Consider the following 23,739-nt stretch of genomic DNA (forward strand, 5'->3'; position numbering starts at 1 on the left):
TATAAATACAAATCCTAAGTTTCTCCTGCATACTTGAAACTAGTTGGATGTTTGGTAAGTACATTTAAGACTTAACTTTTCTAAGCATGAAATTTAAATGAAAATTAATTTCTAGAACATACATAAATTGGTTCATATAGCAGACCGCTTAGCATCAGCTAAGTATAGGGGAAAGTGGTTCTAGTTTTACTGCTTCATCTAAGCTGCTGTTTCGTGGTTTATTGGTTTACTGCCTGAATTATCAAGAGTTATCATTGGCATTTCTTTGGGTGAGTTAGTTTACCTGTTTTAATTTAGAATGGGCAAGAAAAAAATGACCACCCCAAGACCAAACCCTAAAAAACCTGTGTGCTGGTTTTGAGTGGGATAAAGTTAGTTGTCTTCAGAATAGCTGGTCTGGGACTATGTTTTAGATTTGCCCTGGAAACAGTATTGATAACCCTGGGGTGTTTTTGTTGCTGCTGAGCAGTGCTTACACAGCATCAAGGTCTTTTTGCTGCTCACAAGGGGTTGGGACAGGACACAGCTGGGACAGCTCACCAAAGGGAGATCCCAGACCTTAAGGAATCATACCTGGTATATAAAGCTGGAAGAGGAGGGGGGAGTGAGGGGGTTTGGAATGCTGGTGGTTGCCTTCTGAAGTAACAGTTCTACATGATGGAGCCTGGCTTTCCTGGGAGATGGCTGAACACCTACCTGCCTGTGGGAAGTGGTGAATGAATTCCTTGTTTTGTTTTGCTTGCATGTGCAGCTCTTGCTTCACCTGTTAAAATGTCTTTATCTCAAACAATGTGTTTTCTCACTTCTACCTTTCTGATCTTCCCCTTCATTCCACCAGGAGAGAGTTGAGTGAGGGGCTATGTGGGGTTGATAGAACACCTGGGGGTAAACCATGACAATCTGGTCTAACTGCTAATTTTTTAGCATGTGATGTTAAATGGTGTCCTGCGAGGAATCCTGTCTTCTGTTCTTAGCCATATCCTCTTGAGGTTAATTTTAATCTAGTTTGCCATGATGCATAGTTTTTTAAACCTTTTGTGTTTTAGAAGGCCAAGGTTTTTTTTGTCATCTGTCTCTTGAAACCTTTTGCAGAGATGGTTGTTTCTCTCCTAATAGATAACTGAAAACAAGGCTTTTTCTAGTTGAGATAGGACCCATAACATTTATATTTAATTGTTTTGTGTGTCTTCCCTGTTGTAATTTAGACTGTTGGTATTCTTTTAGCTAAACGGTAAGATTCATTCTCAGTGAATTAGAAGAATTCTCACAGTTGTGTGTGACATGTAGTTTTAACTGCTGCTTTCTCCTAGCAATCATATTTTTGTGGAGGAAATGATTTTGCTCAGCGCTGGTATATCATGGAGATGAGATGACTAGGTATCTGTTGAAACTTCAGAAGGACAGACACACATATTACAATTACATGTAAAAAGCATTAAATACAGTGTTGAAGTTGAAAGCCCTCATTTTAAGTGATCAGATATTTCTTGTGGATCAGATGTAGAAATATTTCCTTTCAGTGTTTCTAGAGTGTTGTTTGTCTCATTTTAGTGTTTATGTTCTTGTCCTTTTGAAATAAAAGCAGGAGCAGAGATTAAAGCTCTCTATTATCGGTGAAAATCTTGTACATCATTAAATTTGTTGTGGAGTTTATCTTTTTATAGGCTAATTGGCTAAACTAGCTGTAAATGTGCTTATTTTGAGATCACAGAAAAATGTGTGAAAGCATAATTGGTTTTATTATGAAAAAAAAGTAACAGTTTGTCAAGGTCTGATCATCTCAAATTTGTCTTAATTTATTTCTGTAGTAATGGAGAAGCTGCAAATGGTGGTTTTTGCTTGAGGTAGACTGTCAGTGTAATTCTAGATCAAGGATAATAAAAGCACTGAAGTGTTTTGTCTGGAATTGGTCTTTGCAGTTTCCGTTTAGCTGATAATGCTGCCGCTTCATTTCTCTGGTAGGCAGGCAGTCCTTGACCATGTCATGTGTACTTTACTGATTTATAGTGTTCTTTGTAACAATATCATGTTGTGCCAAGCCAGAATATATTACATCCATGAAAACTGAAAACAAACAAAAAAAACCAGTTGTAGTTGTAGTCTTTTTAGTGATTCTAAATACTTTTCTTTTTTTTATCTTTTCTTTTGGAACATGTAGTTGCATGTTTTCTAAATACTGATTTTAAAAAAGGTGAATTATGTCATGGATGTTGTTTAATCTCTAAGTTGCTAACAGACTAAGAAATGCTGCTTTAGCTTACTGAGTAAACATTTGCTTATTTCTAAGGGATGTATTGTGTAATGTACAAATCAGTCTTAAGGCCATAATCCTGTGTGGCTGTTGTATTATTCATGATAGTTGTAATTTTTTTTTTCTTGATTCATTTGCCCTAGGTCTGGGTAGCCTGTATTATAGGTTATTATAGTCTATGAGAAGACTTACTGAACAGCCTATCCCACATCTTGCTCTTGACCATTAATAGCTTCTGAAGGGCCATGAACCTGGCTTAGGAGTGGATTGACTCCATTACTTTCCCCCATTTAGCATTTTTCCTGGTAGCCTGTAAGATGGATGCAGTACTTAACAAAAAGTATAGATGTGGAATGGTCTGCCTGAAGCAGGTCAGGTCTGTATGTCTGAACTGCATTTGTGGCTCTTTGCAGCTATTTGCTACATCTGCTAAATAATCAGTGACTATTGAACATTATTCTTCACTTTATGGAAATTGCTTATGGCAATGCAGCAAAAAAATCATTATATACAGGATTATAAATGGAATTCTTTGTATGTAATATGTGGATGGCAGAGCGTTGTGTTTCATTCTGTTACTGCTTTGTTTCTGCACTCTGTGTTCTTGGTTCTAATGATTAATACTTAGGTGCCTTTCTTGGGCCTAGGTCTAGGTCCTGTTAGGTGAGAAGCAATGGGTGGAGGTTGCAGCATGGGAAATTTGTACTGGATAATGGCCTGTGTTATCTCCTTGTTGGAATATTCAAAATTTACATGGACAAGGCATTTAACAACAAGGTCATGATATTGCTTTGAGCAGAGGTTGGGCCATATGATCTCCAGAGATCTGACAAGAAGTAATTCTGTTTTAAGTGATGGAGTGAGAGCAGTGTGCATAGTATCAGAAGAGTTAGCCCTTACCTATCAGAGTTTTAAATCACTAATGGAAGTGCTGGCCTGGTCTCAGGGTGTTGGATGCTAGCTGTGATGCTGTTCTTATTCTCAGATGGACACTAAGTTTCTGGTTTTAAATAGCAGCAAAACTGGCTGTACCCTTTATTCTGGTTATGTTGTTTCCTAGCCTTGTTGGCAGAGTTGCTCACTGGTTCCTGACAACACCTTTAGCTACTTCCCTTTTCTGTCTCTCAGTGTCCATTTGTTAGCTGTATTGTCTTTTCAGAACTAGAAAATAATTGCATAAATTAGTGCTTATCTAAAATAGTTTTTTATTTTCTCTCCAAAGACAAATCTCTGTTGATGCTCACTAAATTGCAGAATTGAAAGACAGTTTTCTGCACCTATTCATCCCCAAAACCCTAGGAATAATACAGAGCTCTTTTATAAAAAGTAATCATCTTTAAGGGCATAATTCATTATGTCTTTTGTATGTGTCTGGTCCTTTGGTGAAAGACATTTAAAAAGGGAAATGAGTAAATACCAAAGTGTAGTGTGAGGAAGTAGTAAAGTTTGGATGCTAGCATGATGAAGTATGGAGATTTGTTGAAAAAGGTGTAATAAGATCCACAGAATGTGCATTTTATCTGAATGCTCTGTAGTTCTCAGTATTTCATAGAGCATTTGAGATGCATGGAATGAGTTCAACACATGGAGCAGAAGTTCTGAATAGGGACATTGTCTGCAGTTAACAGTATTTGAATTTTAATGTTACTGTAATCTAGGTTAGAGGCTGGTTACTTAGTATTTGCTGATACTGTTTTCTTTCACTGTTTTCCTGTTGTAGCTTCCTCACCCCCTTTTTGTATATTCTTGAACTGCTTTTTTCTCATCTGAGTCCTGTGTGTTTGTTATTGCAGTTGTCTTCATAACTCTGGATCCATCTCCTCTGTCCATTTTCTTCCCTTCACTATAAATTTGTGTGGAGAGCTACACCTTATTCTCTAATTTTTAAATGCCTCAGTCCAAACCCTTGCTGATTTGAAAGCTGAACATATAGGACCTCACCCCCTAAGCTGTCCTTTTGAATTTTTTTCTTGTTCTGTTAAAAGGAGTATTTTGTGTTGTACAGTGTATTTGTCTTCATCCTTTTTTTCTCCTTAAGTTTTCAGTATCTTCTTGTGTTACTAAAACTCATGCTTTTGTTCCAGAATTATGATCTGTGCTTTGGTGAATAGTTACATCTTTGCTATAATTTTGCAAATTGAAGTTATTTTAAACACAGCTAAAATCTGTTGACTTTCTTTGAGAATTCCTAACAAGAAATAGTTAATTACTAATCTCCAAATACTTAATTCTGCTCTCATTATGCCCCTGTTGCTTCCCTAGTCCCCCCCACCCATATTTTTCTTCAACTTGCTTTTGCTTGTGTCTCAGCTCAAATTTCATTTTACATTTTGTTTTTAGTGTGAACGTGCATTGGTAAGAAAGGTCAACATTTCCCCCTGTAAATCTCAGTTTTACTTTTAAAACCCTTTTGTTGTACTTGCTTATCTTTGCATCCTGTTATGATGTCTGTCATCTGTGTTCTGGTGCTAGGATGATGTATCAAAGTATGTGGGTCTTTTTATTTCCTGGTTAAAACATTTATTTATTTATTTGAACAGTAACTTCAGAGAGCATGACAAGATGATTGGTGCTGTACTTGCAGTGTGTAACATTGGCATCTCTGCCCATCATGTTCTCTTCAAAAGACTAAATGTTGCCAAAGCTTAAAACTGATCTTCTGAGCCTTCATGGGGGAGAGGCTGATGATAAAACTGTAGGATTTTTTCTCTGTGTTGTAAGTACATCCCCTTAAGATGTAATCAGATTACTTGGAGTGTTTCATGTTGTCCTTTTTTCACTTTAACCTGCTTTCCAACACCAAGCTATACTTAATAGTGCAGCAAAATTTAGTCAAAGAAAAAAATGGCACCTCTTCTCCATCTGTTGGCATCCATCAGTCCATCTCTTGCTGGGGGAGTTGTTTTGTTTCTCTTCTCAGCTCTGAATTGTGTCAGGTAAGATATTTATGGTATCTAGAGGAGGTTGAAGCAGCTTTTGTTTCACTTGTTCAGAAGGTGGATGTTCCATGCTAGGCACAAGTATATTCAGTACACATAAACATATGTATCAAACAGTATATTCAGGATAGATGTCTTTAATCTTGATCTGCATATTCTATGACTAAGGAGCCAAAATAGGACATTTAAATCATAAGCTATTCATGACTTTCATGACCAGGCAGGACCAAGATCAATAAAGTCACCCCACTTGAAATTTTTCTGGAGTGAAAGGACTGTCATTTGAAACTGAAATGTTCTTACCTCAGGAATGTGGGAGTTTTTGTGGGTGGGTTGTTTGGGTTTTTAACCTTGGAAAGTAAAGTGCTTGCATTTTGCCATGTATTTGATTAAATGAACAGATCATAAAGGCATGTTTTAATCAGACCAGTTGTATGATACTCTCTGTATACTCTCTAGATCCAGGTCTTTTGTGTCTGGACTATAACAGGACAGCAGTCTGATGACTGATTATACATTGCACAGAACTGTATATACATTACTCCTGTAGAAAATAATAAGATTGGACCAGCTTTTTGAGCACTATGATAGATTAGTTTATTTTATAAAGGTACTTAAATCTCACCAACCATCTCAGCAATGCTGCTGAGACACAAAAGAAAAATTAATACTGAGTTACTTCAGATTTAATTCAGTTTGTAGGATCTTTACTTATTTAGGGCAGAGAGAATTAATTTGCAACACTGTAATGTGTAAACATTTCTTACAAACCATTTATCTTAAATTTCCTTGCTGTGAGGCAGCCTGGCATATTGCTGCAGAAGGTACTCACTTGTTCCCACCAACCACTTTGTCTTAGCTAGACACTCTTTACTTCTTGCTTTGGAGACTTAAGTGAGCATAACAATGAAGTATGTAGTTCTTTTCTTTTGATGCAGGGTCAGGCAGGTGAATCCACTCATAAGGGGAGTGGTAGAGCCAGCAAAAGACCATAGTGGAAGTGCAAGGGCAAGATCTGGAGCGAAATAGGAAAGGGTGACAAAGTGTTTCTTCAGCAACAAAGTGCTAAGATGAATGCTTATCTGTCCAATTTCAGGAAGCCCAGTAATGCTGGCACATTTTGTGGTTTTTCCAGGTGCGTGATCACCTGATAATATAACCCAGTTTTCTATTCGGTTTTGCAGAATTAGATCTTTATCACTCATTTCAGTGTTAAAGGCAAGATCTGTAACAAAAAGGCTGGTACCTTGTTATGTTTTTTTTTTTTTATTCCAAAATAGTAAGTTCAATTTTTAGTTGTTTCTGAAGCAAAATTAGATCACAAGGAATTCAAGAATATACTTGGACTTAGCAGATGGGAAAAGTGAAGTGCATGCCAGTAAATGCCATCTTAAGCAAGCTGGTCTGCTGTAATTTTTGTGTTGAAAATGCAGTTCAGAGACTTTGGATATTAATGATGGCATACATTTCTGAAAGACCATGTACCTCATTGCTAAATGTCATATACAATTGGATTTTAAATTTATCTGTTCCTCTATCTTGCCTGATGATCAGGAAACATTTCTTTACTGGTGGTCAGGCATTGGAACAGGCTGCCCTGGGAAGTGGTGGAGTCATTTAGGAGGTATTTATTAGACATGTAAATGTGGCACTTGGGGACATAGTCTAGTGATGGACTTGGCAGTGCTGAGTTAATGGTTCGACTCAATGATCTCAGAGATCTTTTCCAACCTAAATGACTCAGTGATTCTATCCTGTGTTTCATTGCAGCAGTGACTGCAGACATTTTTCTGTATCAAGCAGACATCAGCTTAGATGCATGCTGAAGTCTGTACAACTGCAAATAAGTAACTCTTTTGGTTTTGCCATTTTTCAGCAATTGCTGAAAAATCTAATTGCTTTAGATTAATTAGTGTGTTCTGGTTCAGTGAAAATGCATTTATTTCTCCAGTTGAAAGTGTTGTCTGGGTGCTGACTCTCAGTCAAGCTGGTCAGTGCTACTTTGAGCAGTAGGGTACAACCTTAAAGTCACATGTAACAGAGTTACGGCAAAAAGCTTTTGGTATTGTCTAAACAGTAGGCTGAGAAATTTAAAAATGTTACAGACGGGGAATTCCTATTGCAACAAAGATACCATTATATTTTTTCAGGTCTTTTTATTACTAACCAGGTTTCTAGATGCATAATATGTAGCAAAATTTCAACACCAATAAAGGGGAATTTCTTTTTCCTTTTGCATGTGTTGTCTGGGTTTAATAAGGGCTCACTAGCAAATGTCCCTGTAAGGAAGAGAAGTCTGTCTCCATGCTGGTTCTTGCATTTGCTCAGTGGTTGTGTGCTATATGGTTTTACAGTATAAGAAACTCTCAGAAGGCATGCAGGTGGACTGAAAGAGGAGAAATGAAGATAAATCTTATGAAAACTAGTAGACAGTTTGCTTAATTAAATGCAGAAACTTTAACATTATATGGGGTTATACCCCAAGCTGGAAATTTTAGCTATGCCATCACAGCACATTAGGATATTTCCTTGGAGTAGTATTTTCTTAGAATCAATTGAAAAACAAAGGTTACCTGGGACCATGAAGAATAATACATTTTATTATTCTACACTTAATACTTCATCACTTTCCTTTTTGCTTTAGTAATTTCTTCAGGAAATTCAGATCTTTAGAAAACTAATTTCCTTGAACTGTTATAAAATCTCTGTATTTCCAAAGCACAGAAATTACATACTTATATTTATGATGCACTGTTGAATGTCACTATTCATGGTCATATTCAGGTATGCTAAATCAACCAATGGATTGTTGGACCAACATTTGCATTTGTTATTATTTTGACATGCAATAATTTCAATGCAGTACTACCTGTTAGTTTTTCTGGATCATCCAGGGGATTCTTTTCCCATTATTTGGTGAATGTGTCTTTTTCTGTGCTTGCATTCTAAAGTGAATCCCATCCACCGTGATTTTCCTTCCTGATTCAGAATTAACAGTAAGGAGACTAAGAAACTGTGCAGACCTTTAAGACTTTTCCCCTCATTTCTGCAATACCCTTTGATGCAACATCCCAGCCTAAGAAAGTTTCTGTCCGCATTGGCCTGAAAGTGTTGTCAGATATGTCAGGGTTTAGACATCAGAAACATGCTTGCAGCGGTATTATGGAAGTTCATTTCCAGCAGCAGCAGTGCAAATTCACATCTGGCAGAAGTGAGTGATAAGAAAAATTTAGCTACAATAATATCAAGGCTGGAGAAGTTAATTTCTTTCCTGTGCCAGTGCTGATGTGGATACTTTGGTTGTCATTTCTGCAATTGTTCTGGCAGCACAAGGACTTTTAGGTACAATAAATTGTGGAATTGGTGCACAGGTCTGAGGTTTTATTCCCCACTACATTAAAAATAGTTATAATTGGGACATTATTTTCTATTTCACTGGTAAGTGGTTTTATGAACCTGAAAAGTCCAGAGAATTTCCTTGTCTAAAACCACTTTCCAGTTATGAATTTTCTTCACCAAAGAAGAAAGTTAATTTTAAGATAAAATCTTGGATTAGTACATGATTTCTGTGTATGTGGGATAAGAAAGAAAATCTCTCCAGCTACTATTGCAGGTACTTCACTTTGATATCATTTATTTCAATAGACAAATAAGGTGTATTTAATCCTAAAACTTTGGCATCCTGTGTCTCGTTTTCTGGAGAGATAGGAGGCATGTTGCTGACTGTGGAGTGTATTGTGAACAGAATTCAACATGGAATTCTTCTTGGTTAACTTCAGCCATTGGTGGTGTGGACATTCCCACTTAAACCACAGGGCACTGTATCAAAAATACATAGATCTGGAAAAGGAGAAGTCAGTTTCCATTACTTGGAGAAAATCACCATTTGGATTTAAGCACCAACATTTGAAGAAAATCTCGTTTCTTCATTGGATTTCTTATCTGGATGCTATTAGAGGGAAATACATTTTATGTGCTTTCCAACAAGATCCCTATGGAGATATGTATTGCCCTTTGCAGCAATATTAAGGCACCAAGACTTCTGAATCCTGTTGCAGTCAGCAAACTTCATTGCTATGCTGAAATGGCTGCTGCTGTCCTTTGCAGAGAACTGGGAAGGTTTACTTTGCAGAGTCTAAATTAAGGAAAAACTTATTAGAGACTAACAGTGAATAAATTTAAGAATGAATAAAGGGTAAGGATGGATTCCCATAGGATTCCCACTAGTTCCCAGGCTGCCTCCTAGTGATCAGCTTTCCCTCTACATTGACAGTCACCCTTTTATGGTTAGTTTTGTATTGTTTCTCTCAAGAATTTCAGAATATAACACTTAATAAAGCAGGTAATTTTACATATGCATTCCCCAAAATCAATTTTACCCTATAATTCTAGCTTCTGCTTTGCCTTGGTGTGTTGTGTGAAGTACCATCCCAAACAAAAGATTTCGAAAAAGTGAAGAATTACAGAAAAGGAACACGTCTTTGGTACTAGGATTTATCAATCAAACTTAGCTCTGAAAATCTCATCTCTCTGCAGAATTGTAAAGAATTGTTAGGGTCCTGAATGGAAACCTGAACTGGATTTTTCTTACAAGTTTTCATTTCAGGGTTAGCTGGCTGATGGGCCAATGTCAAGATTTCAGAGAAGACAGGGCTGCTTTCTGTTAAATTTGATGAGAAATTCAGACAAAATAAATAAGATGTTCTGAAAAGAGCTAAAAAATTAACTGAAAATATACATGCTATTTTTCCTACAGCATCTTAATTTTTCTGCAATATATTATTTTGTTGGTAATAAAGTATGAAATATTTCTTCCAAATATGTATGAGTCAACACTTCACATATTGAACAGTAAATATCAGAGTTGCTGTAGTCACTGTAGCTTTACATTATTTGGATTTTGGTAAGTATGTTTTGCATTTCAGTATTTGATCTTAACAGATGGCATTTTCTTCTGCTTGTACCTTTCTGCTCCTCATGGCATTTAATGACATTTCAGAATAGCACCAGCTCTTCAGGATCTATTATTCAAACATCATACTAGAAAGACATCCAGAAACATGATGTTTGGTGTAATGATGATTTGTGATACTTTTTGTAAAACAAAGTTATCGAGATGGCAGCTGGGTTTACTTAAACAGATTTAAATGTTCGGGATTGTCCTGAATTGTATTGATCAAGCATTTGTTTAGTCAAAAGAAGGTGTTATCTGAGATCTTATCTATTGAAAAAAGCAAACAGTCTGTGTTTGATCATCATAGTAACATAAGGTACCTATTCTTCAAATTGATCACCATGAATACATTATTGCTCTAATTTAGTGGGGATTTGGTTTTTTTATTTGTTAGGAGTTTTACATTTGATCCTCTTTGTTTTCACATAGGGAGACAAGAACCCATTTGAGCAAGAACCCTGGCTACCTGTTAACAAAAGCAAAACAGAAGAAAAAGAGAAAAAGAAACAAAACAGTGAAAAGTAATTTTACAGAAATTACAAAGAAAATGTTGTGTGGAGTAGCTCATCATCCAATTCCAGGTGACCATGATGGATCAGAAAGTGAAGAGGATGATTTGGAAGAAGAAAACAAAAAATCATTGAGTACATTCAGCAAAAGCCCAGAGGATCCAATAACAGTTTGTGAGGAGCAGCCTAAGAGTGGTGATGAAAGGCTAAAGGAAGCTGCAGGGTTTCCAGGAGAGAGTTTTCTGGTCACTGTGCCTGAGGTCTCAGTGGTGTCAAATAGTGCATGGAAAAATGAATTGCCTGTAGAAAGTGACAGTTTGCTTTTGAAAGATGTAAAACCTTTTTGTACTGAAAACCTAACCAAAAATGGATTAGATGAGGAAGCAAAGCTATGGCACAAAGACAATCTCTGCAGTTTCCTAACCATAACCAACGATAAAAATTCCACCCAGGAAACAGAAGGCATTTCTGAAGACTGTCATATGTCATTGTTAAGCACAGAAAACAAACTGGGATCATGTCAAATTACATGTGAATCTGACTTGGAAGCCAAGCTGGTAAGTTTAAACAGTGAAGAAAAAGAAATCTCTCAGTGTTACGATTCAATTCTACTTGATGAGACGTCTGATAACACACAGGGCAAATGTCCATTAAAACCAGAAGAGACTAGCTCCAATGCCTGGGCTTTTTTTTCAAGTAATTTGTCTACTGAGGAGTTGCAGATGGGCTTCAATACTCAAGTTTCTCTCTCTCCTTGCTCTGAGGATAAATTTGTAAGTGAACAAAGATCTCAAAAAGTGAGGAAACAGACTCACACAAACAGTTCAGCAGAGCTAAACTGCTATCAGTCAAATGAGGGATTGGTATCGGAGAACCATCATGAAACAGAAACTGAGGAAGCTGACAATGTAATAAGCAATGGGCTGTCTGTGTCTCCAACTGGTAAAGGGCACTTTGATTCCCTAGTGGAAGCCAGGGCTACCTTCATACAGGGTTCAAGTGAAGTAAATGTGCCAATTGATGCTACACCAATGATGTTGAAGAGGAAGAGATACAGAAGAATTGTTAACTTAGCACCAAAGTTTAACCTACCAAGACAGATCTTTGATCATGCAGAGGGAGGGAAGGATGTCTGTATAAGAGAAGATATTCCCCAAGATAGTGTTTTGGAAGTGAGGCAAAACCACTTGGTAAGTGAGAACTGTGGAGAAGCACTTGAACAGGACCATGCATTGCAGGAATATTCCTTACCCACTCCGGAAGCAGATGCTCTATTATGTAATATTTCTTACGTTCATTCAGGACAATGTTCTCCTATATCAAAATACGCCTCCAGGGTTTGTGTAGATTCCAAAACAAAGGAGGAGCAAGCTACAACTCTTCAGCCACAACAGGTAGTTAATAAAAAAGAGGACGAGGGTGAACACACTTCTTCAGAGGTTACAAATGGGCAACCAGATATTCTGTCTTCTGTTAAAGCTGTTTCTGAATATCTAGAAGATTCTAATACATTGGCAAGCTGCAATGAAAATGCAAATGGAGCAGATGACTCTGAGCCAGCAAAGGCATCACAGCTTGAAGATTATCAAGATGCAGATATGAAATACAGTTTTCTGGGACTTCCTTTATCATTAGGATTTGCTTTTCAGCTTGTGCAGCTCTTTGGTTCTCCAGGTCTTCCACTGGGTATAATTCTTTTCTTATTATTCCTATGTAAAATAAAAAAACCCTCACAACCCCCTCAGAACCACAAACAAAAAACAAAGCACTCCCTCCAAACCAAAAAAAACAAATGAAAAGACTATGGTTAAAAACTAATTTTTATTGCTGTTCTTAGTTAAATATTAATCCTGTTGAAACAAATTACTCCTGGTTTGGTGATAGTTTTTACCTAAAATCCTCAGTCTCTGTCAAAGGAGTTTTTGATTTGGCCTTGTATTTGCAGTCATTTTAGTAACAAAAACAAACATTAAATTTAAAAACAAAGACTAACTTTAAATCCAAACATTAAATGCTTGCTTACATTTTAATATATCCTAGTAAGATTTTGCTGTGTTGATTACAGAATTAAATGATGTTTTAATACATCCTACTGAGTAAGACTTTCCTGTGATGATTATGGAACTAAACGAAAATGTGTTACAAAATGTGTCCTCTTATAAAAAGGCTGCATATTTGGTTTTATATTCCAGATAGTAACTTTCTTTTTTTTTAGTAAAATTTTCATACACTCTTACATGGCTTAGATGCTGTTGAGTATCTTTTCCAAAATCTAATTTAGTTTAAAATTGAATATCAGACTTATGAGATGTTTTCTGATAGTGAATGTCTTCTTTTTAAGTGTGCCTGATTAATAAATGTCCCAGTGTTGTATATTTGCCTTCCAGAGCTCCAGATGTCCTATTTTTGTAATAGGATAATTTTGTAACACTAAATTTTCAGTTTAGTAATCTTAAGTTAGCAGGTAAAAGATGATCAGTCCTCAAAGGAATTGGGTGTGAAATGAAGGTGAAACCTTAATTTCCTAGTATACTGCAGGCTAATGCAATCCCAGAGAGCTGATAACTAGTGACAACGTCAGAGTTTTGCATGAAAGTCACCCTAGAACACCTGCTGAAAGAACCATATTCTCTGTGCATAATGCTTTTCAGTTTCTTAAGTCCAAATTTAGTGGAGAAACTGTAACTTTCATTTAGCCAAGCAAAAGGATTAAAAAACACAGACCAGCTTTTCAGTATACCTTTACATTTGTTTGTTTCAGTAGAGTTTAAAGTTAAGCATGAATTTTCATAAGAAAATTTTAATCTGACAACTGAGGAGCAGCTTATTGTTTATCTGCTCAAACTGACCTCAGGACTCCTTGTTGTTTTTTAGAAGTTGATGGCAATGCCACTTGCCAAACAGTGATGCAAATCACAGGAAACATTACTTGGCTTGGTCCCTAAAGGACTGACCTGTAGTGCTGCTTTACCTAAATCTGGCACCACACAACAAAAAACTTGCCATATAGAGCTGAAGTGAATCAAGGAAGTACTGTTGATGTCCTCAACTGTTAGATGTAAAACATTTTTCTTCATCAAACTTGGTGAATCTTCATATTTGTGATCCTGAATTTCATAATCTTAGAGGGAGTTGGCCATGAATTGAAAACAGGCATCTCCCAAGAAAGAAAAAGAATAACCAGGCACTCAGAAACATTCAGTAGGTTAGTGAACCAAATGTCCTTCTTTTCTGAGTCAGTAACAGGTGATATTCTCTGGAGTTTAGGTGAGTTTCCTTTGGAAATAACCTTTAAGAGATACAAACCCACCCCAATATCGCTCTGAAGCTCTGCCAGCTTATGACTGCTGACTGCTGGGGTTTTCCCATCAGAATTGTGCCTGGCTGGTCACATTCTCCTTTATTATTATAATCCTAAAATTCCAGAAATTGTCCTGGTTTGGTTTTCTTTGTGGCATACATTATATTGGCAGGCAACTATTTATTGATGCACACATTTTAGTGGTATTATTTTACAACACTGGGAATTGCAGTCAATCTTTATTGAAATAATTTTGGAGGGGAAAATTTTGGTAAAGAAATATCTGTAGTTATTTATAAATGAAAGATTTAATTGCCTGTCTTGCTTATATAATTCTCATATTAGTGTGGAATATATTTCAGATAGTTTTCAAGAACCTCTTTTCAACTTCTTTAAACCACGTCAGAGTTAAAATATTTTAGGAAGCAGCTTCTCTACTGATGCTGCACAAATTCTTATAATTAAGCATTTTAAAATTTGAAAGTTGTTATTTAATTCTATTTCTTTTAATTTATTGTCCGAAAACTATTTTTCTTGTGTGCCCATATTTTTAGGGCAGTATGTGGCGGAAATGAAAGTATGGTGGGAAAGCCTTTGTCTAAATAAAGAAACTAAACCCAAATCTCCTTCCCTCCCCCTTTCCTCTCTTGTGCACTGGCCTTAGATTCTAGAAATTTTAAATTCTGATTTTGCTGCTGGCTTATTTAAATATATTATTTTTTAAAATATATATATAAATGACATGCAAAAATTGTAATTCAGTGATATATTTTGGCTGTGGAGAGATCTGAACACTCAACTGCAAAAAATATTTTCTTCTGCAGAATCCTTGTTGCCAGATGATTATATAGTTCCCCTTGACTGGAAAGTTTCAAAGATGATCTATTTACTGTGGAAGACCTCTGTGGAGGTATGAATTTTAGGGGATTTTGAAAGGCTTTCCAATATTTCAGGTGCCAAGGGGAATTCTTCAGTTCTTTGTTAGTAAATTTGCTTTAATATCCACAATGAGGAGAGAGATGTTTTCTGTCCTCCTCTGAATATTTCTAAAACCAGCTCATTGGCATGGTAGGGTTCAAGTTTTGAAAGATCAACTTCAGAAGTGTGTGCAAAGTAGTTAAAAAAGGGTGAAAAAACTTTGATACCTGTGTCTTGACCTGACCTATGTTCATTAAGTATAAGCTACCATCATTCAGATGTTTTCCTTCTTATAGTTTTCTCTCATCATCTAAGCAAATCTCATTCTCCATCCCCTCTGCTAGAGCTGCAGCAGAGAAGCTATTCTGCGTGACTGTGGGAAAAATAATTCTCTTTGTCTAGCTTGAAAGTGTTAACTTACAGGTTAACTTTTTTTCCTTACCTGGTAGTGGAAATCAAGAAAATCCTGATTACAATGAACTAGTAAATATAAAATAGAGCATGGACTTTGTTCTTGCCCCAAATAGCATCTCTTGTCACATACTTTCTTTTTGCTGGACTATTGTTATCTATTTTAGGAAAAACAGAAAACAAACGGATTGCAGAATGGTGATGGCTTGACTGGTAAGTCTATTTTGTGACACAAAAACTGTGTAAAATTCATCTTATCAAAGGCTTTTTCATTACCAGCGAGTGATAAGACTCCTCTTTGTGCAAAAGTACAATGATGTGATAAATAAATTTGTGCTGCCATTGATTGTGGCCATGGTCCACAGAGCTATGGTTGCTATCATCACTTCACTTTTCCTCATCTAAGTGCTAAAATTGCCTTGTAAAGTTTTCCATACGGAAATATTCCAGTAACTAGTTCAAGTTTATCCATTCTAGATCAAAATGGTGTTTAGCTTGACATAGTCTTCCTTGAGACTTCCTTGAAAGGTTGAGTATCTTCAAGTTAATTAAACTTCATTATCACTAAAAGTTGGCAGCATAGTAATAGAATCATGGAATTATTTAGGTTGGAAAAGACCTATAAGATCATTGAGTCCAACCATTAACCAGCACTGCCCAAGTCCACCACTAAACCATGTCCCTCAGTGCCACATCTACCTGCTTTTTGAACACTTCCAGAGATGATTTCACTACTTCCTGGGCAGCCTGTTCCAATGCCCAGCCACCATTTCAGTGAAGAAATTTTTCCTGATATCCAGTCTAAGCCTCCCCAATGCATCTTGAGGCCATTTCCTCTTGTCCTGTCATTTGTTACCTGGGAAAAGAGACTGACCCCCACCTGGCTCCAGCCTCCTTTCAGGCAATTGTGAACGGCGAGATCTCCCTGCGTCTTCTCCAGGCTAAACCCCCCCAGCTCCCTCTGCTGCTCCTCATCAGACTTGTGCTCCAGACCCTTCCCCAGCTCCATTGTCTTTCTCCGGATATGTTCCAGCACCCCAGCGTCTTTTTATAGTGAGGGGCCCGAAACTGAGCCCAGAACTGAAGGTGTGGCCTCACCAGTGCTGGATACAGAGGGACAATCCTTTCCCTGCTCCTGCTGGCCACACCACTGCCCAAGATGCCATTGGCCTTCTTGGCCACCTGAGCACAGCTGGCTCACATTCAGCTGCTATCAAACAGCACTTGAGGTCACACACCTGAGCAGTAAGAGATATCAAGGTTCTTGTGAAGCTCTGGACTTCTGCAAACATTAATCCTGCAGTGTGGAGGTTATGGGATAAGGTTGTTCCTTATCTTTTCACAATTTCCATATTAATGCAGAAAAATTTCACAGGTTCTGCCAACAAGTTTAAAAATACACAAAAGTAGTTTCCTGAAAGCTTGTAGAATTTTCTGTCTAAAATAGGAGAGAAGTTTCCCTGTTTTAGAAGAAAGGCTGATTTTGGAGAGGCAGTGTAAGACTGGGAATAGACACACACATGCATGGGTGTTCTCTCATTCCCCCCACCCCTTATGAGAGACAAAACTGAAATATTTCATTTATTTTATAAGCCATTTAGGAGGCAAAATCAAGAGGATTATGATAAAATAAAAGTTTATTCTAGAAATACTCTATCCTGACACAACAGAAATGACAGACTATGTAGGGTAATTTCAGGTGGTTTTGGCTGCAGTTTGTAATTTCTTTATTTTTTAGATGATATTATTAGTCTTGAAGATCTAAATAAAAATCACCAAGAGAATCAAGACTCTTCTGAAACACTGTCAGACATGGAGCTGTGTCAAGATGTGATAGAAGAGAACATCATAACCTGCACTGGCTGTCTGGATGCTGCATTTCATCAGTCATGATTGACTGTCTTAAATTCCTTGTGAACAAACAGGTAATCAGTCACCTTGTGAATGTTTCACTCTTTTATTATATTTGACCAAGTATCTTTTTATTGTATTTGACCAAATATCTAAAGAATATTGTTTCTTATAATTTTTAAGCCACATTTAGTATCCCACAATTTACTTGAGTTTTAATTGAGTTAGGATTGAGGGGTGTTCAGATTTTGTTTCTTTCAAGCCTGAATGGGGAAAAGAGAAGGCAATATTTTGTTAGTAAAACCATATGATTTTATTTTTTCCTCTGAAATCTAAAACATGCATGGTGAAGTGAAAGCAGCAGGGTAGGATGCCTGGAATTTACTCCCATTTTGGTTGCTGTGGCAATCTGTCATGAGTCATCACAGTCCTACTTTCCCTGGCTTTTCAGCGTGGAGAGTAATGCTGGCTCCATTAAGGGTCTAATTATGAGATGAACTCTACGAGTAATAAAACAGTATTTCACCAAGTTATGAAAAAGTGGCAGTTCTGCTTTTCAGTGCAAAAACAGTAGCAGGAGGTCGCAGTAAGACTCCATATATTGAAGTGTTAAGTTTTCATTAATGTTTTCATTTAGTGTGACGAAGTGTGCTGTCATGTTCTTGCTTGTCTCGTGAATTTTTGAACCCTTTGGTAACTTGGCAAAGTTTGTTTGGTTTATTTATGAGAGATATTCTGGGAAGATTGAGATAAGAAGGAAGGATTATGGGTTCCAGCAGGAAAATGCTAGCTTAACTTCTCTATCATTTGCCGTTAGTTGTTCTTTCCAAAATGGAAAATGGATTAATTTGTAGTTTTTAAACAAATAAACCGAGGTATGTGGAAATAGAACAACTTGCACCATGAGCAAACTGAGCCAGAAAATGATTCCATATCCTGAGGCTTAAATTGTTCCTATCCAGATGTCACAGGACTGCTGGAATATCATCCATATGAGGTCTGGTCAGGGAGTCTTTGTCACCTGGTGCCCTGTGCCTGACCTGACTATGCCTCCAGTCAATGACTGGAGCAGGGGTGAAGGAGGTGGATGTGCACTGTGTCATAAACGTGGAAGTTTTCATAGAGGATGTTTGTGTCAGAGGGGAAGTAGCTGAATAGTTTGGGTTGGAACTGAAACCTCTTTAATGGGGTTTAATTTGATTATATGTCATTGACAGCAAAAATGACATTGCAGGCTGATTAGCTGATACCAGCTACCAATGTGGGAAGATGAGGGAGATCTTTGTGAACCATGTGACCCAGAGAGCTCTGGTCCCACAGGGTGCTCTCAGCACAGATCATTAATAACATCAAGAACATCTGGTAGCAGTATTTTCCTCTCATATAATCAAATACTACAATATTGGGTAAGCAAGTAAAAAATATTTTCACCAAATACTTAGGCTACACCTGCTACTGATTTTTAGAAGCCACTTATTTATAATATTGCAAATACAAACACTCTAGAGGCAGGATTTTGGCTTATGGTCTTGACTGGATGACTGCGTGGGTTTGTATCCTAAGCTATTATCCAGAAATGTCCAGGTTATTGATTAAATGTTTATATGCTAAAGAAACAGATGTGAAGAACATTGTTACCTTCCTGGGAGAAAATTGTGAAATATGGAACTTTTTCTTTTTCCTTTTGTGCATCAAAAAAGGAGGAACAAATGCTAGCAGATTATCCTGCCTTATTGTCTATACCTTTATCTGGTTGCTGAATCAAATAAACTGTTTTTTCCCATCAGATTTACTTCCTTTGTCTGTCTGCTCTGCTACTCCCCAAACTGTTTCGTTCTTCCTCTCCTGCTTGTCATGAGTGCAGCAGAAATGACCCAGAGCCCTGTGTGTTTGTGACCCAGGCACTGTCTGCTGCCAGGAAACGCCAGTTTGTTATGTTGTGTTGCAGTCTAATGCTGTACTGTGTCAGCTTGTGTTAGTTCTATGGAATATAGAATGAGAACAATGCAGACTTTGCCACGAGAGAAGACTCCCCTTCAGTGTTTGGCTTATAAAAAGGCCTTGCAGTGTCTCTACAGGGCTTGGTCAGTGATATCTATGCTGGAATGGAATGATACAGCTGGAGTTTTATGTTGGGGGGTTTTGTTTTGCTTTGCTTTGGTTCAACATCTGAAATGCATCAGGGGAAGTCCTGGAGGCTGTTGGAAGGGAGAGGATGAGACACCAGAGGTCAGGTGGGTTTAGGCTGCTCTGGAGCTGGGATCTGCCATCTCGGACCAGGCTGATGCAATGGGTAACTGCTGCCCAAAGTGTGAAGTGCCCTTTCTCCCAGCCCCGCTCCAGATAGCAGCTCCAGCACTTGCTGGCTGACATGAAGGCTATCATCTAACTCATTAACCCCACAGCAAACAAATCAATACTGTTCTGCTGGACTGAGGAATTTAGATAAGCTGCTGTAAGGTCCAGCTCAGTGCCACGGCTGGAGCAAGGGAGCAGATGAGGTCGTGCTGCTGTAGATACAAGGAGAGGATGTGCAGGGTGTCCTGTCTGGGCAGCTCTGATATCAGGGACCATGTATTCTGCAACCAAACCTTAAGGTGGACTCCTCTTTTAAGATTTTACAAATGTAGGATGTTAAAAGAATTAAACCAGTATGTGGAAAGGAAGAAGCATGTCTTAGGGTTTTCATGTTCACTGTCAGGCACAGGATACTGGGTAATGCAGACCCCAAGTGAGTATTCCAGTACTTCCACAATATCTGTATGTAAAAGACAGGTGAGTTTTCCTGATGGATGGTGCCCCTGGCTTTGAAGGGATAGGGTTGCCTTGCCTCACCACAAAATAATTCCCCTCTGGTTGCTGATTAAAGCAGGCTTGACAAAAACAATGTCCCAGAGTGGTTGTGAAACTGCTCAAGTGAGCAACCGTAAATGTTGAAATGGAATTCATTCCTTCAAATGTCAGGGGGAAAATAAAAAACTAGGAAAACTGAGATATTCCTACAAAAAGATTTTAAAATTATAGGAAATCAAGGGAGAGCTAATATGATCACTTTGGTCCCTTTAGATTGGAAAGCAAACAGAGCATTCCTGGCCAAGTGCAAATTAATCTGTTAGCCAGATGAACATGCTTCTGTATTCATGTTGTGTAAGGGTGTTTTTATTTAAATGGGAGGGTTAACAGTGTTTCTCTGTGAAAACACAGGGTTAATCTCAAGTTTTTGTGAGAACTCCTTATTGCAGCATTGGCAGCACATCAGTATTTGTTCTGGAGATTAAGCAACAGTTCCCAGTTTGAGAAATGTTGAGGTCAGTGAAAAGAGCATCATTTTTGGTGCCTAGTTCTTCTTAGACCAGGACTCACAGATGCCAGTACAATACAAATGTGTCTGTTCAAGCATTTATCTGCAAGACTACTGCAAAGCAGAAGCTGGCATGTTTCTTTTGAAGTACAGCAGTCAGTAACTCCCTGCAGAAATACTTCTTACACACCAGCCCTGAAGGGTGTGGTTTTGATGGGACAAATCTCTTGATACCGTGTGTTATTGCTCCTCCTTTCCCTGGCTGTGCTATTCCCAGCACTTCCCTTTGCTGGCTGTAATGCTTCTGAGCAAGGCAGTTCAGCTCTAACATCTAATGCATGAAGACATCCAAAAGTTTTTGGTCTGTACTGTGGAACTGAAACAAATTGTCCTAGAGATCAGCAGGACATGGGCAAAAAAGCAGGAGTGTATAGCTGGGACAGGCAGGACTGTTTTTTTGCTAAAATGAAAAAAATTAATCTGAAGTATACAAAGCAGACTAAAACTGTCTTCCAGTATTGCCACAGGAAAATATCATCCCATGGTCAAACCTCCTCCAGTTGCTACTTTGATACAAAGACAATAGTGGAAAAACCTATCTGTCCTTTGACATTTAACCACTAATATTAAACAAAATGAAGCATGAAAAAGTGCATGGAATTGTGACCAGAAAACCTCACCTGTCTCTTACAGTGCTTACAGGAAAACCTGGCTCAAAAAATCACTTAAGCAGAGAGTCTAATTACCTGGGGGAATAAGAGCTGCCCACAGCAGTGTTTCTGGAGCTCTCAGGAAAGGGCAACAATTGGGCTGTGCGGGTGCCTCACACAAACTTTGTAACATGAAAGCCTGTGAGGTCCTAAGCACACATAACAGGGGAAACAATTCACATTATAACAAAAAAAAATTGAGGTGTAGCTGTACTATGGTGGTATTGGTTTAACAGCTGTTCATTATATAGGGCTTGTGGTGTGTAGAGAAAAAAAAAGCTATGTTACTTCCACTGTGTTACTCTTCTCCTTATTTTTCAGCTTTGAGATGGTAAGGTCCTTACTGCCTCTAGTTTTGACATCCATCCTTTTCCACTCTCCTTGCATTCTTTTATTTTTCCTTTGCTTTCCATTGTCTGCTTCCTCTCCACCCTTTTTAACTTTTTAAATAAATAACCAACAGCTGGGTATTAGAAACTTTAAAAAGCATTGGACAGACTCTTCTCAGTCTGAGGGCTGGATTATCTGTTAAGTCTTTTTGCTGCCTGTGCTGTTGTGGAACTTCAGCAGATCCTCTTCTTTTTTTTTTTTTATTTCAGAAACTTCTCACTTTCTTCACACCATGGAAGGACTTCAGTTGGCCACCAAGAATTTTAAACATGAGGGATAACCTGGAAGAAAGAAACCACTGTGGATTTTTTGGTGTACATCTTTGGCCTCCTCCCCCCAACACTACTCTCCAATATCAACCTCCCTGTCCATGTAATAATGATCAAAATTGAGATAACTTTGTGTATGGCAAAATGTCATTTTCTGAAGGCATTTGTGGTTTTACGTTTTCTCAGTACATCCTCAAGTGTGGTATAAAAAGATTGAGAGTGGAGACCAGAGACATCTGTCCCTATGGGGTGTGAGCTTCAGGCTGTGGTATTTAATTCCCTTGTATCAGGATCCAGGTTATCACCACAGAAGCAGTGAGTGATGCTCACATGCAGGGAATGGTGCTTGATACATGTCTCAGCCTCCTTCTGCCTTCACCCTCAGTCACAATTGCACCCAGTCCCTTTACAACCTCAAATGGTAAAAATATTCATCTGTCATTCCTATTCACTCATCCAGGGGTGCACAACTCCCCTGCTTTTCTCCTGAAACCAGGCTTCATGCTTCCCCTCAGCTAGACTCATTTGGGAATGCGGGACCACAGAAACAAGAACATTTCACTATAGAACTGATGCAAAGACACTGGAGCAAGGGTGTGTATAGTTTGTGGTAGACTGAGAAGATGTGTAACTAGCACTGGTAACCAGTGATTTGATGTTTCTGTTAGGGGTGTTGGAAATATTTAAGTATGTAGAGATAGACAAATTATAATTAATTATAAAGAGCAACCTCTGTCAATTATGAGGCATGCATAAGGCTGGACACTTCCTTGTAGGGAGAAGGAGTGACAGAAAAGACAACTGTCACCTCCCTTACCAAAAAAAGTGTGAGAAAAGATTGAGTAGAAGCAGGAAACTTGGCTGTGTCTACTCATCAGAAATAATATTTCCCACTTGTGCAGTTTGCAGATCCAGAATATTTCTCCATTTATTCTTTCACCTCTTCTTCCTCACCTTTCCCTGCATGTGTTTATACAGCTGAAGAGCCAGGACTCGACTGAACTTGTGCTGAAGCTTCACCATGGTTGAATTTGCCAATGTGTCTCCACTTTCTACTTAAGTACTGCATCTACATGACAGCAGTTAACAATGTATGTATTTCTAAATTCATGTTGTACCACTGTAGCAATTTTCTGGCTGCACTGTTTGAATGCATTTCCCATGTATATGTGTGTGTCCTCCTTGGCTGGAAATGTCCTGCTCTCCTACCAGCAGAACATTATACAAAATGTGTGAGGGAGGAGGAAGGGACTTCATACCCGCCATAGCCACAGTTTCAGACTTCTGTGTTGTACTAGTGGCAGCAGACAAGTTAGTTTGATTTCAAGAAAATGTCACTCAAGGATACTGTCTTCCTACTTCTATTTATTGAGCGAGAAATCAGAATGCCTCTCTCTTCTGTTACTGAATCCTGGCCTTTTGGAATGCTTGAAATAAAAATAGTTTTCAAAATCTCACAGTACTCTTGTATGGGCAAGTCATGTTTCATCTCTTAGTAGAGTGTTGCTAGTTTAAGTTTACTTTAACCCCCCTTTCCAGTATCTATGAATTTCAATTTTTCTGTCTCTTCTTTCCTGCCACATTTCCCCCACTTGCTTCAGTTAGCATTGGCGTGCCATGTCCCTGGGGAGCTAAGCTTTCTCCCTGTGTGTGAACACTCTCTTTAGCACCATTTGGAATCTCAGAACCTAAAGCTCCAGCATTGAAATTTGCTGGTGCTGTGTGCTTGGGGCATACCTGGCTCCTAACCAAGCTGGGCGTGATGCTGTGTGTAGCTCTGAGAGGGAGGGTGTGATACCACTCCAACTATTTTTGGTTTTACTGAAAACTATAATTTCTTTGGCTTCTTTGGTGATCAAGTTAATGGAAATCAGGTTCTCTTCAGAGGAGAGAAATTTTTAAGACCTCCTTTACTTTCTCTTATGATATTATGTT

At 38.1% G+C, this 23,739-nt stretch overlaps 1 protein-coding gene across 1 annotated transcript in view; it reads left to right on the forward strand.

Moving 5' to 3' along the window:
• N4BP2L2 (NEDD4 binding protein 2 like 2) overlaps nt 1-23,258 on the forward strand; it is a 41,797-nt gene extending 18,539 nt beyond the window's left edge. The window contains exons 7-11 of the mRNA XM_033515290.1: nt 10,583-12,339; nt 14,779-14,864; nt 15,451-15,496; nt 17,022-17,208; nt 21,745-23,258. Of these exons, the coding sequence (XP_033371181.1) occupies nt 10,583-12,339; nt 14,779-14,864; nt 15,451-15,496; nt 17,022-17,176 (2,044 nt within the window). The 3' untranslated portion in view covers nt 17,177-17,208; nt 21,745-23,258. The remainder of the gene's footprint in view (nt 1-10,582; nt 12,340-14,778; nt 14,865-15,450; nt 15,497-17,021; nt 17,209-21,744) is intronic.
• The last annotated feature ends 481 nt before the right edge of the window (nt 23,259-23,739 follow it).

The sequence above is a fragment of the Parus major genome, chromosome 1 (genome assembly GCF_001522545.3).
Source record: "Parus major isolate Abel chromosome 1, Parus_major1.1, whole genome shotgun sequence".
Lineage (NCBI taxonomy): Eukaryota > Metazoa > Chordata > Aves > Passeriformes > Paridae > Parus > Parus major.